The sequence below is a fragment of the Erythrolamprus reginae genome, chromosome 1 (assembly GCF_031021105.1).
Source record: "Erythrolamprus reginae isolate rEryReg1 chromosome 1, rEryReg1.hap1, whole genome shotgun sequence".
Taxonomy (NCBI): Eukaryota; Metazoa; Chordata; class Lepidosauria; order Squamata; family Dipsadidae; genus Erythrolamprus; species Erythrolamprus reginae.
Genome location: NC_091950.1, coordinates 143,437,403 through 143,453,366, shown reverse-complemented (window position 1 = coordinate 143,453,366; position 15,964 = coordinate 143,437,403). Strand labels below are relative to the sequence as shown.

The following is a 15,964-nucleotide window of genomic DNA, read 5'->3' as shown; positions in this document are numbered from 1 at the left end:
GTGCAAGCCAAAAATCAACTGGCCAGCACACACATGAACTTTGGAGCTGAGCTAGGGCAATGGCTCACGTGCCAACAGATATGGCTCTGCGTGCCACCTGTGGCATCCGTGCCATAGCTTCACCATCACTGTCATAAGTAGACAGGACCTCATGAACTTGGGACATATTCGGGATTATAACCAGTGTTGCAGAAGGACTGACAATCCCCTCCATCACCTTCTTCCCTTCTAAGACTATTTCATAGGTGCATAATAATATGTGTCAGTTTTTCTTCTGCCTCACAGAATACACAGAAAAGGAAGGAAAACATTCAAACCATGCTCTTTTCAATAAAAACTCTGGGGTAAACATTCATTGAGGTTTTATTTAATTCTCCAGTTAAATGCTCCATATTTCTTTTGTCCATCTTTAGAAGTTAGGTGAGAGATTGTAGCTCAGTAGCAGAAGATAGGTTTTGCATACAAGAGGTCCCAGTTGGAGTCCCAAACATCTCCAGCTAGAGCTGAAAAGAGTCACAGCTGTAACCTTTGACAGTTGCCATCATTCTATGTGAGCAATACTGTCCTAGATGGATCCACATTCTGCATCAGCAAGTCAATTTCCTGGGATTCACCTCAGCTGTCCTGCTCTGGTCACAATAGGAGAGGATGTAAGAAAATTAAAAATGAATCCCATGTATATTAACAAAAGAATAAAAACAGCTTTTTTGTTTTGCATTATGCATATTCATACCTGTACATAAAAGAGGAATACAAAGACAATTACCTGATAAATTCACCTCCCTCAGTGAGGCCCCTATACTCTCTGTTCCTTCTCTTGTACTTTTTTAGGCCCTGTCAATAGCCATTCAACATACTAGATAATGAATCTTAAAATCTATCATTTTATATTATCTTGAGAGCTTTACAAAAAGTAAGATAACACACCCATGGTCATTTTATACATTCAACAGAATCAAGACATTGTTGTTTTGTTTGGCTATATCACTTCTGATTGTAGTTGCTTGCATTTAAAGCCTACTATATATCTCTAAAGCTAGCCTGACAGGGAAAACGTTTTTCTGAACTGTGATTTTCTAAATTTGGAAAGGCAATGTTTACTCTCAAGGGTATATTTAAAATTTAAAATTTCTATTTTTACCCTAAAATGGAATATTCCAGGGCAAACTTATCTCTTCATTCTTTTACATGTTTGTGTCATAGTGATTAGTAATAACATGTCCAGCCATGTTTTGCTAACTGATAAGAATGTTTTATCTCATATAAAGAAAACTGGCAAGTACATTATAAACATTTTAAATCTATAATTCTATCCCGGCAATTAAGATTCAAAATAAACTGTAGAATCTTTAAAAAAAACTATATGTGGAGTAATAATAGGATAACATGAATACCATTGAATATCTTAATTATTTTTTAATTCAGAAAAAATATTTTAATGTTAAAAAACACTTTTCAGTTTGAAGCACTTCCTTGCAAATTTAATTGCAACAAAATTTTTACAGTAAATAAAGATTTGATTTTTTAAAAAATCATTAAGTCTATATAAATGTACAGTTTTACATTGCCCATTAGTTATTAAAAATAAAGGATGCACTATTAAAAACATTACATAAACATTCTTAGTCAGCAAATCAATTCAATGAAAAGAGACTCAAAGCATTTTTCTGCATGACTTAAAACTTTATTCAGTACATAAAAGTACTGAAGAAAGTAAATAAAATATAAAGTATAGGCAAGTTGAGTAATGGACCCGAATACTTAGAAATAAAACATTTTTGTCATGATACTATTTTCAAACTTCTGTTAAGATTGTGTAGTAAGCAGCAAGAGTTTTACATTTTATTCGGGGATAAAAGAGTGAGTGGAAAGATTTTGCTGATGAACCATTCCTGTTTTTTGTTTTTTTTTTTAAAAAAAAGAATAGTTTTGAATTGAGGGCCTTTACTTGACAGGGCAGGCATGGAGCTAAGAAAGTACTACAATTGCTATCTGTTTGAAGAAGATGTCTTCATACATAGGAAGAAATAGTTTTGCAGACTGAAGTTTTCTGTCCATGGTGCCAGTTTTCCATTGTGGTGAATATTAAAACTCGAAATTTCAGGTGCTGCAATCATTTCTTCCCATAGAACAAGGAAAATGAAGGAATTAGAAGTTGCCAAGAAACCATGCCTCAAAGTGGCATGGTAAGAAAAAGTTAAGAAAATCTGGGGTGTAGGATCGAAGCATTTCTTAAACAGGAACTGTTCCACAGAGCTGGCTTGAAACATGGAAGCATGACTATAGACAGACCAGATATGCAGCAAGCTCCCAAGTGCATTTCCTTCTACTGTTTCACTGAACGTTTAAAAAGCCTATTGTAAGTTTTCAAAACATTTCAAAGCTCAGCTCTGCAAAATAACCAGCATAAGGCTCTACGAGTCCATTTAAAAGTCCATGTAAATTTCATTAGAAGAACAGCAGGGTACGCAGCATTGCGTTTTAGAACAGAATGAAATACTTTTTCCCCCTTCCTAGCATAATCTTTACATAACATAGACATTGTTACAATGGATAAGCAAGCAGAATACAGAAGGAAGGGATGAATATTGTATCAGTTTAAAAAAACTTACCAATTTAATTTTTTTTAAACAACTTTAAAAAAACTTACCAATTTAATTTTTTTTAAACAACTTTAAAAAAACTTACCAATTTAATTTTTTTTAAACAAAAACTTGCAACATTTAGAAAAGAAACAGAATCGGATGATAGAATGATGAAGGGAAGAGAATGAAAATCAGAGTGAGGAGAGATTCATTGTATGCAAAGTTTATGGTGGCTGTTGGACATTAATCCAATTTTTTTTACCCATGAAGCAAAGTATCTTGGCTATCAGGGCAGTGTATCTCCTGCCCTGCTTCCATGTTCTTCCCTAGGTGGTTCTGGCTGTGACCAGACGAATAGCTGGCTGATTTCTCTCCTGCAACTCCAGGCAAATGCCCTGACGTGCAACGGAGGAGAGCCGAGCAGGATTGTCGGAAGCGGGGATCAAAGAAGGCATAGAGGAAAGGATTGAGGCAGCTGTTGACATAGGCCAAGCAGCTGCAGTACGGGTGGAGATTGCTCAGGAAGGCATGGAAGCTGCAGGACAAGGGCACCACCTCCCAGTCCATGAGCATGTAGAGGGTTTTCACCAAGTGGAAGGGGAGCCAGCAGATCGCGAAAGTGGTCACAAGGACAATGATGATGGTGAGCAGGCGCTTCCGCTTCCTCAGCCCTTCACTGCGCTCCTTTCGGAAGTGGCCGGCAATCGTGCGGGCAATGAAGAAGTAGCAAATCAGCATGATGGCAAAGGGGATTACAAACCCCATCAGGGTGGAGGACAAGCCCAGCCCTGCTTCCCAGGCGGCATCAGTCTTGTTGGTTGCCACGCTTGAATAATCCATGTAGCATGTCACTCTGTCACTATCGGGGAATACTCCAGTCCTCCGGAAAATCATGGCTGGCAGGGCCAAGAGAGCCGCCATAGTCCAGAGCACAATGGTCATGAGAAGTCCACTAGCTTTTGACCTCAGCTTGGCATTGGCTATAGGGCGGACGATAGCCAAGTAGCGGTCAAAGCTGAGCCCCGTGAGGCAGAAGACACTGGCGTACATGTTGACAAAGACCAGATAGCTGCTGAGTTTGCAGGCAAAAGAGCCAAAAGACCAATGGTAGTCCAGGACCACATAAGTGGCCCATAGAGGCAAAGTGACCACAAAGGTCAAGTCAGCTATTGCCAAGTTTGCAATGAAGGTATCTGCTGAGCGTCGCTTTTCTTGCCCTCCTCGGAAAATGGTCCACAGCACCAAACCATTGCCAGTGGTGCCCAGGAAGAAAACAAGAAAATAGATGGAAGGAATTAAAATTTTGGAAGAACTCCAGTCATCATAGTCACATTCGTTGTTGTCGGTATCGTTGCCAAATTCCATTTCTGCTGGAAGAAAAGAAGAATGTGCTCGGAAGAAGAAGTTCCTTTTTGTGTGTGTGTTTTGTTGGCTCTTTGATTTCCAGATCACTTGGCAGGATAAATCTTGGCAAAGTTCTTGTGTAGAAGGAAGAGAGAGAGAGAGAGAGAAAGTTGCCGGGTCTTTCAGCTCATTTGTGATTCCTTCTCAAAGCTTTAGATAGATCTGGTCAGTGCCTCCCTCAGTCTGGGTCATCTCTCTCTCTCCCCCACATACATTCCTACTGTAGTAGGAGCTTCCTTTTGACTTGTCTTAAAACCTTTGTATCCCTGCCCCCTTCCCCCCAGTCCTCCCCTTGCTTTCACTCAACATCCTTATGTGAATTGGATGAATTGACCCCTGTGGTTCTGGGCAGCTCCATCTGCCATTCGGACCCTCCCCTTTGCAAACACTCTACACTACATGTGCTCTCACCCTGAGCTTCCCACAGCAAGGAAAGGAATGTGGCTTAAGACAACCAGAGATGCCGGGTGGGTGGCATGATGGGAGTGATAATCCAAATAGCAGGGTTCCCTGCTAACCTGATCACCTTTGCCTAAAGTCTCAGTTTTCCCAATTGGGAGTTTTTCTCAGTTTCAGCAGCAAAGTGATCTAAGCGCTTTACACACACACACACACACACACACACACACACACACGCAAGCACACACACAAACACCCCCCCCCCAAAAAATGTCCTAAACATCATTGATTTTAGGACATTCTGTGATCACATTATGATAGCACATTAAGAAAAAAGTCAGTCCAAGCAAAGAAATGGCATGCTCATTCTTACACCTAAATAAGCTTTTACTTAAGGAAGTTGAAGATTATTCTGCTTGGCTCCCTGAAAGGCTTTGAAAACTAAGGTGGTGGGGGGCAGAGCTGGGAAGAATGCAGCCAAGGTGATGGTCGCCTAGCAAACATCTCAAGGAGAAGCATAGGAAAAAAAGTGGGGAGTGGGATAATTAAGACATGCTTTGGTCAGCAGAGAACATTGAAGGTGAATTGTTGAAACTTTAGACACATAGAGTATTTCTAGAGGACCCAAATGCATTCCCGTCTGTATATGATTTATATTAATATTGATTGTTTCCTGATTGCTTATTTGTACCCTATGACAATCATTAAGTGTTGTACCCCATGATTCTTGACAAATGTATCTTTTCTTTTATGTACACTGAGAGCATATGCACCAAAGACAATTTCCTTTGTCTTTACTGGCCAATCACGCTTGGCCAATAAAGAATTCTATTCTATTCTGTTTGTTCTCTCCCCTCCCCTCCCCTCCTCATATATATGAACCAGATCAAGCAACTGAATATAAATGACATGACCATAGGGATGATGCAATGGTCATAAGTGTACAAAATGGTCATAAGTCACTTTTTTCAGTACCATTGTAACTTTGAAGGGTCACCAAATGAACTGTTGTAAATTGAGGACTACCTGTAGCTAATTTTTTTTCTGAAAGGAGCAAACTTGAATTGAAATCTATCAACTTAAAAAAACATCAAAAAAGAGATTATTGGGAATTAATTGTAACGGATCTAAACATCTGCCATTGCAACTAAAATGCTCAAATTCCAGTTTATTCCCAGTCCCAAAATAAATGTCTTTGTGCAATTCCCACAGAAAACACAGCCCTTACATGCTTATGGAGCATATAATATCAAGAGAAAAGCAATTGACAAATTAAATAAGAAAAGCTTTTCAGCCAGGGGTGAAATTCAATTCCCCCCCCTACAGATTTTGTGGGCATGGCTTGGTCAGCATGGCAGGGGAAGAATATTGCAAAATTTCCATTCACACCCCACTCTGAGGTCAGCCAGAGGTGGTGTTTGCCAGTTCTCCCAACTACTCAAAATGTGGGCTACCAGTTTTCCAGAACCTGCTGAATTTCACCCATGTTTTCAACTGTACAATGTCTAATAAGACTGCATATTTATTTATTTTATTTATTTATTTTGTCCAATACACAATGAGGGTTTTAGTGGGTATATATCTATATACACATAGTAAAATACATGATGGTTATAGGTTATAGAGGACATACTCATAGTAAAATATATCTAAGAAAGACTAGAAAAGAAGATATAGTAATAGAACATATCAATGAAAGAATAGAAGAGATATAGGAATAGAAGAAAGGTATAGGAGATATAGGAGAGTAATAGTACAGGGGACGGAAGGCACTCTAGTGCACTTGTACTCGCCCCTTACTGACCTCTTAGGAATCTGGATAGGTCAACCATGGATAATCTAAGGGTAAAGTGTTGGGGGTTTGGGGATGACACTATGGAGTCCGGTAATGAGTTCCACACTTCGACAACTCGGTTACTGAAGTCATATTTTTAAGTCAAGTTTGGAGCGGTTAATATTAAGTTTAAATCTGTTGTGTGCTCTTGTGTTGTTGAGGTTGAAGCTGAAGTAGTTGTTGACAGGCAGGACGTTGCAGCATATGATCTTGTGGGCAATACTTAGATCTTGTTTAAGGCATCTTAGTTCTAAGCTTTCTAGGCCCAGGGTTGAAAGTCTAGTCTCATAGGGTATTCTATTTAGAGTGGAGGAGTGCAGGGCTCTTCTGGTTCATTAGTGAAAAATTGAGCCTGTCTTTATATGTTAATTTACTACTTGCAGTTTTAGGATACAACATTTAGATGATTAAATCTGACATGGCCAAAACATCAGGCACAGAAACTGTATGAAAGAACAACTTGGAACCAGGCAACCTGTGATATTCTAGTATCTACTGGACAGAACCAGAGCATATTTACTATCTGTCCATGGAGGATATCACCAGCTCCTTTGAAGTACCTGTAGTAATGGAACTGCTAGCCACCTATCTTGTCTTTTGATGGCTTTTATCTGCCTTCCCAGGAAGATCTGGCTTGCTGGATTAGAAAATGGCTTCGTGCTAAACATAGCACCACTCTTAGAAGCCATTTAGGGCTTTGGTGTTCAATCTTCCCTTATGCTTTACTGATCAGCCTGATAATTTCCTTCAGCTGCCCTGGTCCTCATCCATGTGCCTGTGTTTATAACATAAGGAGTTCTGTGTTGCACTATCATCAGAATAACAAAGCAACTAGCAAGTAATTCAGACCAGCTCTTTGAAATGTTAGAATACTCCCTTGGTTAAAAGTAGGAAAAATGAAACATTCCAGAAGAACTTCAAAATCCCTGTGACCTGCATCCTTCAGAGACCTCACCTACAAAAAGATATTGACAAAATTGAACGGGTCCAAAGACGCGCTACAAGAATGGTGGAAGGTCTTAAGCATAAAACGTATCAGGAAAGACTTAATGAACTCAATCTGTATAGTCTGGAGGACAGAAGGAAAAGGGGGGACATGATCAAAACATCTAAATATGTCAAAGGGTTAAATAAGGTTCAGGTGGGAAGTGTTTTTAATAGGAAAGTGAACACAAGAACAAGGGGACACAATCTGAAGTTAGTTGGGGGAAAGATCAAAAGCAACGTGAGAAAATATTATTTCACTGAAAGAGTAGTAGATCCTTGGAACAAACGTCCAGCAGACGTGGTTGGTAAATCCACAGTAACTGAATTTAAACATGCCTGGGATAAACATATATCCATTGTAAGACAAAATACAGGAAATAGTATAAGGGCAGACTAGATGGACCATGAGGTCTTTTTCTGCCGTCAGTCTTCTATGTTTCTATGACCTTTATAGTGCCCTCATTTAGTCTATGCAACCACCCTGTAAGGCCGATTAGGCTAAGATTAAATTGCAGGCACAAAGTCACCCAGTGAATGAAGGGGGATTTGAACCCTAACTTCTCAAACCCAGATAACCACCCCTCTTCCCATTGGGGTTAGTTTAGAAATTAAAGCAAGCACTTCTGCTTGAAACAAGGTCAATCCTTGTTTAAATCCTTGGGGAACATACGCTCAATCAAAATCCTCAATGGGACCAGCCAAACTATCAACATAATCAGCATGATTAATTTTCCAAGAGTCTTTGTCAGAATAAATAGAATGCAAAATGCTGGGCTGGAAAAAAAAACCTGGAATAGTGTAGAAGCCATAAAACCTACTTTGGTCACCACTTCAGATGGAGTCCAGGAAAAGGTGACAAGTTCATTGAGTTATGGTTTCCTGCCAGATGCTATTGTGGGTTTTAGGTTACCAGCAGTGATGCTTGAACAAAGATATACAGTAGGTGATTTGATCACCCATGTTTGGAAAAATAAAATCTGAAACTTACCTAGATCTGACTCAGATCTTAAATGAAATGTACAAACTGGATTTAGACTATTGTACTAGGCCTGGATTTCTTAACCATAGTTTGTTGAATCATCAGATTGGCTGCCTTGTTCAGACATTGCACTAAACCAGGGGTAGGCAAAGTTGGCTCTTCTATCACTTGTGGACTTCAACTCCCAGAATTCCTGAGCCACTCATGCTAGCTCAAGAATTCTGGGAGCTGAAGTTCACATGTCATAGAAGAGCAAACTTTGCCTACTCCCACATTAAACCATAAGCATTGTTACAAATGGTGACTGGATTTGCCCAGCCCTCTAAGCTAAAACCAAATAGCATAAATATGTGAACCCAATCAATCATTAAGCAACAGCATTTTTTATTCGGTCTCACTGAACAGAAGCTGGAAAAAGCATGGGCTGTTCAATTAATGTAGAGAGACTCTATGCTTGTGTATGAGGCTCAAAGCACATCTTCCAAATACTTTCTCAAGTGTGCCGAGCTGTACTGTCAACTTTTGGATGGATGATCTCAAATAACTATAATTTAACATTTTGGTGCTGCTTTAGACTATTCCGCACTTCATTTCAGTAGTCCATAACAACCATAGAATGTTAATCAGTGAGCAAAATATTGAATACACAAATAGTGTTTTATAAAACAGCCTAATTGTCAAGAATAGGATAACAGAGGCTATGACAAATCCTAGGGTTTTGATATGCCCTGAAATTACCACCCAAAGCATTTAGTATATTGCCTCAGTAGAGACAACTAAATAAATGGAATCCAGCTTTTTTGTTTCCCCCATCAAATAATGCTAATAATTCAATTTATAATACAGCCCCCAATAGATGAAAATGAGATCATATCCTTATTGTTGCACAAAGGGTAGGTTGATACAGTCAACTACTGAGTGATTTCTGATTTGTTGCTAGATTCAGAATAGCAGAGGAATTTTTTTCTAAAGATTTAACTTGATTATTTTAACAAAGGAATTTTTTTCTTAAAAACGTCTCCATCTACAAAGCACCATGGTTATAATGTACATTGTACAGTAGCTACTCTTTAATACGAAGTTTGCTAAATTCTGCAGTTCTAGACTTTGGAAACAGCTAAACCACTTACTTTCCTATTTTTTCTAGAGATAAGCTGAAGGTAGACTTTAAACAGATTAGAATATGTTACCCTGACTAGGTCAGCCTATTATATTTATTTCTGGGGAGTCCTTGAAAAAAAGGAGGTCCACCATGAGTGAAATTCAAAATTTTTCCCTACCATTTTGGTGGGCGTACCTTGGTGGGCGTGGCAGGGGGAGGGTATGGCAAAATCTCCATTCCCACCCCACTCCTGGGGGGGAGGATATTGCAAAATCCTCATTCCCACCCCACTCTGGGGCCAGCCAGAAGTGGTATTTGCTGGTTCTCCGAACTACTCAAAATTTCCACTACTAGTTCTCTGAAACACTCAAAATTTCCGCTACCAGTTCTACAGAACCTGCTGAATTTTAACCCTGAGGTCCACCTCCTAAAATCCATATTCTCCATTAGCAGCAGCAACCTATTGTTGCTAAGCTATAGATCCCAAGATCCTTAAAATAATGTTCATATAACCCAAGGTTAGTTTACAGTACAGTCATATGATTAAGCAAATAAATCAGAAAGCTTGTTTAATAAGCATGGATAATACCATTTTAAGCCCCCAATGGAAGGTTTAGACTAAGCCTAGTGGCTTTGTGAACCAAAGATTTAATATGATTTAAGAATAAGCATGAAATGTTACTACTCAGTCAACACTGATGATTTGAGCCAAGTGCTTTAATGGGATAAACTACCTGATACCCTTACCGAAGAGAAGCAGAGTGCTGTAAATCAAGAAGAACCGAAAGAGTTATTTTTTTATTAGTTTGTTTAGGCCAAAGTCATTCTTCCCTGTTCGTGGAACAACATAAAAAGGGGAAAGGTTTCTATATGAAAAAAGTCACTATTCAGCTGAAAGTTGGTCAACAATTTTTCCTTGGCTTCATCATCTTTGTATTTCTGTCACTTTAAACTCTGTGCTGCAAATGTAAGGAAAAAAAATTGACAAGAGATGGGGGTGGGGAGAGGAAATAGGATGGAGACAGGAAAAGAAGAAATGGGTCCCGAGCCCAGGATGTAGCAAGCAAAATATTTATAGTCCGTCTCACTGTAACAATAAGGGGATATGAATAGCAGAGAATCGCACTTTGGATGAAGAGTGGCTTAAGATAGTTTCAAAAGGTTTTTTTTAATATCCCTGTGTCTTCCTTTCAGATAATTTAAAATAAAATGTGATAGGGTTCCATGACATACAAGCCATAATCCAGCCATATTATTTCTTTGAAGTAAGGAAAGGAAAAATATTCTTAGCAGTCTTAAATTACGGTGGTCATAATATGAACCCTTGGCATTGCCATGCTGGTGGAGATAACAGGCATTTAATTACCGTATTTTTCGAGTATAAGACATACCTTAGTTTTGGGGGAGGAAAATAGGGGGGGGGAATCTACCTGCCAGATAATCATTTTATTTATTTTTATTTATTTTATTTTATTTATTCATTTGTCCAAGACACAAATACATAGGAAGAAAAATAGACATGTAGTAATATATATACGGGTAAAAGTGAACTTAGAGGAGAGGATATATGAAAGAAAGAAAATATATATGATAGGTGAGATAAAGGAAAGACAATTGGACAGGGGACGAAAGACACACCAGTGCACTTATGTACGCCCCTTACTGGCTTCTTAGGAACCTGGAGAGGTCAATCCTGGAGAGTCTAAGGGAGAAATGTTGGGGGTTTGGGGTTGACACAATTGAGTCCGGTAATGAGTTCCATGCTTCGATAACTCGATTGTTGAAATCATATTTTTTACAGTCAAGTTTGGAGCGGTTCGTATTAAGTTTGAATCTTTTGCCTGCTCTTGTGTTGTTGTGGTTGAAGCTGAAGTAGTCATTGACTGGTAGGACTTTGCAGCATATGATCTTGTGGGCAATACTCAAATCGTGTTTTAGGCGCTGTAGTTCTAGGCTTTCAAGGCCCAGGATTGTTACTCTATTTTTGGAGGATATTCTGTTTCGAGTGGAGGAGTGAAATATCTTTGGACATTTTCAAGGGTGTTGATGTCTGAGATGTGGTATGGGTTCCAGACAGATGAGCAGTAGTCTAGGATGGGTCTGGCAAAAGTTTTGTAGGCTCTTGTGAGTAGTGTGAGATTGCCTGAGCAGAAGCTGCGTAGGATCAGGTTAACAACTCTAGAAGCTTTTTTGGCGATATTGTTGCAGTGGGCTTTAGGACTTAGGTCATTTGATATTAGTATTCCAAGGTCTTTTACTGAGTGTGGGTTAGCAGTGAGAGATTGTTTATTCAGTTCGTATGTGTGGTTTGGATTCTTTTTGCCGATGTGGAGGGTAGAGCATTTGTTGGTTGATATTTGAAATTACCAGGTGTTAGACCAGTCTGAGACAAAGTCCAGGTCTTTTTGGAGAGTGAGTGTGTTGTCAGTGGTGTTGAAAAGTTTCACATCATCAGCAATAAGAATACAGTTGCTTTCGATATGGTCACAGAGGTCGTTGATGTAGAGAATGAAGAGAGTAGGACCTAGTACGCTTCCCTGGGGAACGCCACTTATGACAGGGACGGGGGTGGAGATGGCGCTACCAATTTTGACAATTTGTTGCCTGTTTGACAGGAATGCAGTAATCCAGTTATGGAGGAGTCCTGAGATGCCATAGGATTTGAGTCTAGCATCTAGCATCCTTAGTCTGGTCAGCTTCAGCACATTATTTTATCCCATGGTTAGGGCTGAAAAATCTTTTTTGGAGGGAGTAGCAATGAAAACAAGACTGCAAAGACTTAGGGCTAGAAAAAACGTCTTACAACGGGGTAGGAACAAAAACAAGCCTGCAAGCCCTGGGAAGATCATTAGCACCTCATTAGGGCTGGGAAAAAAGCTTGGAAAAAGCTACATAAGTAGCTTTAGTATAAGACCCACCCAAATTTTCAGCCTCTTTTTGGGGGGAGGTGCATCTTATACTCCAAAAATACAGTAAGTGCCTTTTCTCTGATTTTATGTCAGCAACCATGGGACTCATGATGGGCTTGATTCTGTCTCTTCATTGTCCCAGTTGAACCCCTTAATTACAGGTAGTCGTCAAATTACAGCCTAGCTTCCCCATTGACTCTCAGGTGGTCGCAAAAGGTAATCACACGATCCCAGGACACTGCAAGTCATAAATATGAACCAGCTGTCAATCATCCAAATGTAAATCATGCGGTCACTAGGCTGCTGCAACAGTCCTAAGTGTGAAAAATGGTCACAAGTCACTTTTTTTCTGTGCCATTGTAATTTTGGACGGTCACTCGTAAGTTGAGGACTACCTGTATTACACGATACACTAAATAGCAGGTCAACTTCATGTCAACCTATTTGACTTTGAGGACCCAGCCAATACAGTGTGCAGAACCATGACTTCCTAAGTAACTATAAGATCCCAGGCCCTGGCTTTTTCCAAATCATATGAATGGCATCAACTTGAAAGATAACAGAAGAATGATTAAATCAAATTGAGTTCAGTATCTACCTTTGATGAATAAAGCTCCACTACATTTTAACTTCACATAAGTTGTGGGTGGAGCTGCTGGCTGAGAGTTGGGAGTCTGAGTGAAAGAATAAAGGAGAAAGGTAGCGGCCTTTTTGGACCAGCACTCTTCAACATCTTTATCAATGACTTAGATGAGGGGATAGACAGGGAACTCAGCAAATTTGCAGATGACACCAAACTGGCAACTCTCCAAAAGATAGGCTCAAGATACAGAAGGATCTTGACAGACTTGAACATTGGGCGCTCTCTAACAAAATGAAATTCAATGGTGAAAAAAGGCTCTACATTTAGGCAAGGAAAACAAAATGCACAGGTACAGTATATGTGGTACCTTGCTCAACAGTAATAACTCTGAGAGGGGTCTTGGAGTCCTAGTAGACAACCAGTTAAATATGAGCCAGCAGTGTGCAGCAGCTGCCAAAACCCCAAAACACTTCTAGGCTGCATTAACAGAGAGATAGCCTCAAGACCACATAAAGTCTTAGTACCACTTGGTAAGGCCACACTTGGAATACTGTACAGTGTTCCCTCGATTTTCGCGGGTTCAAACTTCGCGAAACGTCTATACCACGGTTTTTCAAAAATATTAATTAAAAAATACTTTGGGTTTTCCCCCCCTATACCATGGTTTTTCCCGCCCGATGACGTCATATGTCATTGCCAAACTTTCGTCTGCCTTTAAAAAACATTTTTTTAAAATAAACTTTAATAAATAAACATGGTGAGTAATAACCTAAATGGTTGCTATGGGGTATTTAAATTGTAATTTAGGGTTTTAAAGTATTAAGGGAAGGCTTGGGATACTGTTCATAGCCAAAAATAGTGTATTTACTTCCGCATCTCTACTTCGCGGAAATTCGACTTTCGCGGGTGGTCTCAGAACGCTTCCCCCTCAAAAATCGAGGGAACACTGTATTCAGTTTTGGTCGCCACAATGTTAAAAGGATGTTGAGACTCGAGAAGAAGTGCAGAGAAGAGCAACAAAGATGATTAGGGGACTGGAGGATAAAACATATGAAGAATGGTTAATAAAAAGAACGACTAGGGGAGACATGATAGCAGTCTTCCAATAATTTAGGGGTTGCTCAAACTATACTCTAAAGCATCTGAGGACAGAACAAGAAGCAATGGATGGAAACTAAACAAGGAGAGAAGCAACTTAGAACCAAGGAGAAATTTCCTGACAGAACAATTAATCAGCGAAACAGCTTGTCTCCAGAAGTTGTGAATGCTCCAACACTGGAAGTTTATAAGAAAATGTTGGATAACCATTTGTCTGAAATGGTGTAGGATTTCTTGCCTACACAAATGGTTGGATTAGAAGACCTGTTGTTGTTGTCGCCGTCAGTGTTAATTAATACAATATATTATTAGTACTGTCCAAAACCTGCACTAGCTTATGGAAAAAACTCAATAATCATTATCAACAGGAAAAGAGCTTGAAAACTTTCTCAAAAAGATACCTTCATATCCTTTTGTACACTAGCACACTATAATTGGTGTGTAAACCATACTGGTGCTTTCTGGAGCTTTTTTGTTTACTTATGATAGCATTCTTAATATAAATTGAATACTGTATGGAAGGTTATGTGAATGTGTCCATACAAGGTATTATTTCACATGAAGCTGCTCTAATACTAATTTGCATGTAAAGGTTATGTAGAAAAGATGCCTCTGGATGGACTGTTTTCCACTAATGAGAATAGAAATCCATTGACCCTGATGCCTAGCAATATCATGCCTCCATATGGTCATATCTGTCATACATCTGCGATGCCATTTCTCATATTTCATCTGGAAATCCCTGCAGAGATTCTAGCATGAACCCTGCAGGAAATTATCTGGAGCAAAGGAACAAGACTGAAGGCAGAAACTGTATAACTAGAACACCTAAATCTATGCAGCATTTTTTTTAAAAAAAATGCCCCCTGGAAGGAAGAAAATAATACTGGTAGGATTTCAATAGTATTCAAAAAGCTAACATAACAATTATAAATCTTGTAAGATTTATTAACTTACAAGCTGAAGTGTTCAAGTGGATAAATAATATTCTTTAAATAGGGAAATTGAGGCTTTGTGAGTAAATACAGCTGTTAATTATAATATTGGTTGTAGTGATGGGTGGAAATTTAAGCTGATTATTATTGCAAAATTTAAGTTTGGCATAATTGCTTGGGATTTCCATTAGCTTTAGATTGAAAAATAGAAACATATAAACATAGAAGATTGACGGCAGAAAAAGACCTCATGGTCCATCTAATCTGCCCTTATACTATTTCCTGTATTTTATCTTAGGATGGATATATGTTTATCCCAGGCATGTTTAAATTCAGTTACTGTGGATTTACCAACCACGTCTGCTGAAAGTTTGTTCCAAGCATCTACTACTCTTTCAGTAAAATATTTTCTCACATTGCTTTTGATCTTTCCCCCAACCTCAAATTGTGCCCCCTTGTTGTGTTCACTTTCCTATTAAAAACACTTCCCTTCTGAACCTTATTTAACCCTTTAACATACTGTATTTAAATGTTTCAATCATGTCCCCCCTTTCCCTTCTGCTCTCCAGACTATACAGATTGAGTTCATTTAAGTCTTTCCTGATAAGGATAAATGAAGATGTAGATTCTGAAATTACCACATATAATCTCATAGGCTGAATAAGAGACTACCAATCCCATCACTCCAGACTAATCTTATTTGGTTCATACTGCAATTCAATCTGGTTCCCTGTTAACGTGTTATTAACACTTCAACTTAATTCCGTTTTTAAAAATGTTATTTTGGTGTCTGGCACAAAATCTTAAAAGAGAATAAAGTTAGCAGATATTTTCTATTTAAACCCAGAAATTCGGGCTGTAGCCAAGTGATGGTGAACCGATGGCATGCAAGAGCGCCCTCTGCAGGCACGTGAGCCATTACCCCAGCTCAGTTTCACTGTGCATGTACATATACCTACCACCACCAAGCTGGTTTTCGGGTCTCTGCCACGTATGCACAGGGGGCAGGGCGCACACGAGCATGTGCGGGAATGGGGCGTATGTGGGGGTCATGCGCACATTGCATTATGGGTGTATGTCCGCAACAGCATGCGCGTGCTTTCAGCATATGACAACAAAAAGATTAGCTATCACAGCTCTAGCCTTTTT

The 15,964-nt window shown here is 39.2% G+C and overlaps 1 protein-coding gene across 1 annotated transcript; it reads right to left on the bottom strand.

Moving 5' to 3' along the window:
* Window positions 1-347: 347 nt before the first annotated feature.
* Window positions 348-4,191, bottom strand: APLNR (apelin receptor). The gene is made up of 2 exons (XM_070736214.1): window positions 2,848-4,191; window positions 348-629 (listed from the first exon to the last, which is right to left on the bottom strand). The coding sequence occupies exons 1-2, from the start codon at window positions 3,948-3,950 to the stop codon at window positions 611-613; spliced, it is 1,122 nt and encodes a 373-aa protein (XP_070592315.1). The 5' UTR covers window positions 3,951-4,191; the 3' UTR covers window positions 348-610.
* Between the last annotated feature and the right edge of the window lie 11,773 nt (window positions 4,192-15,964).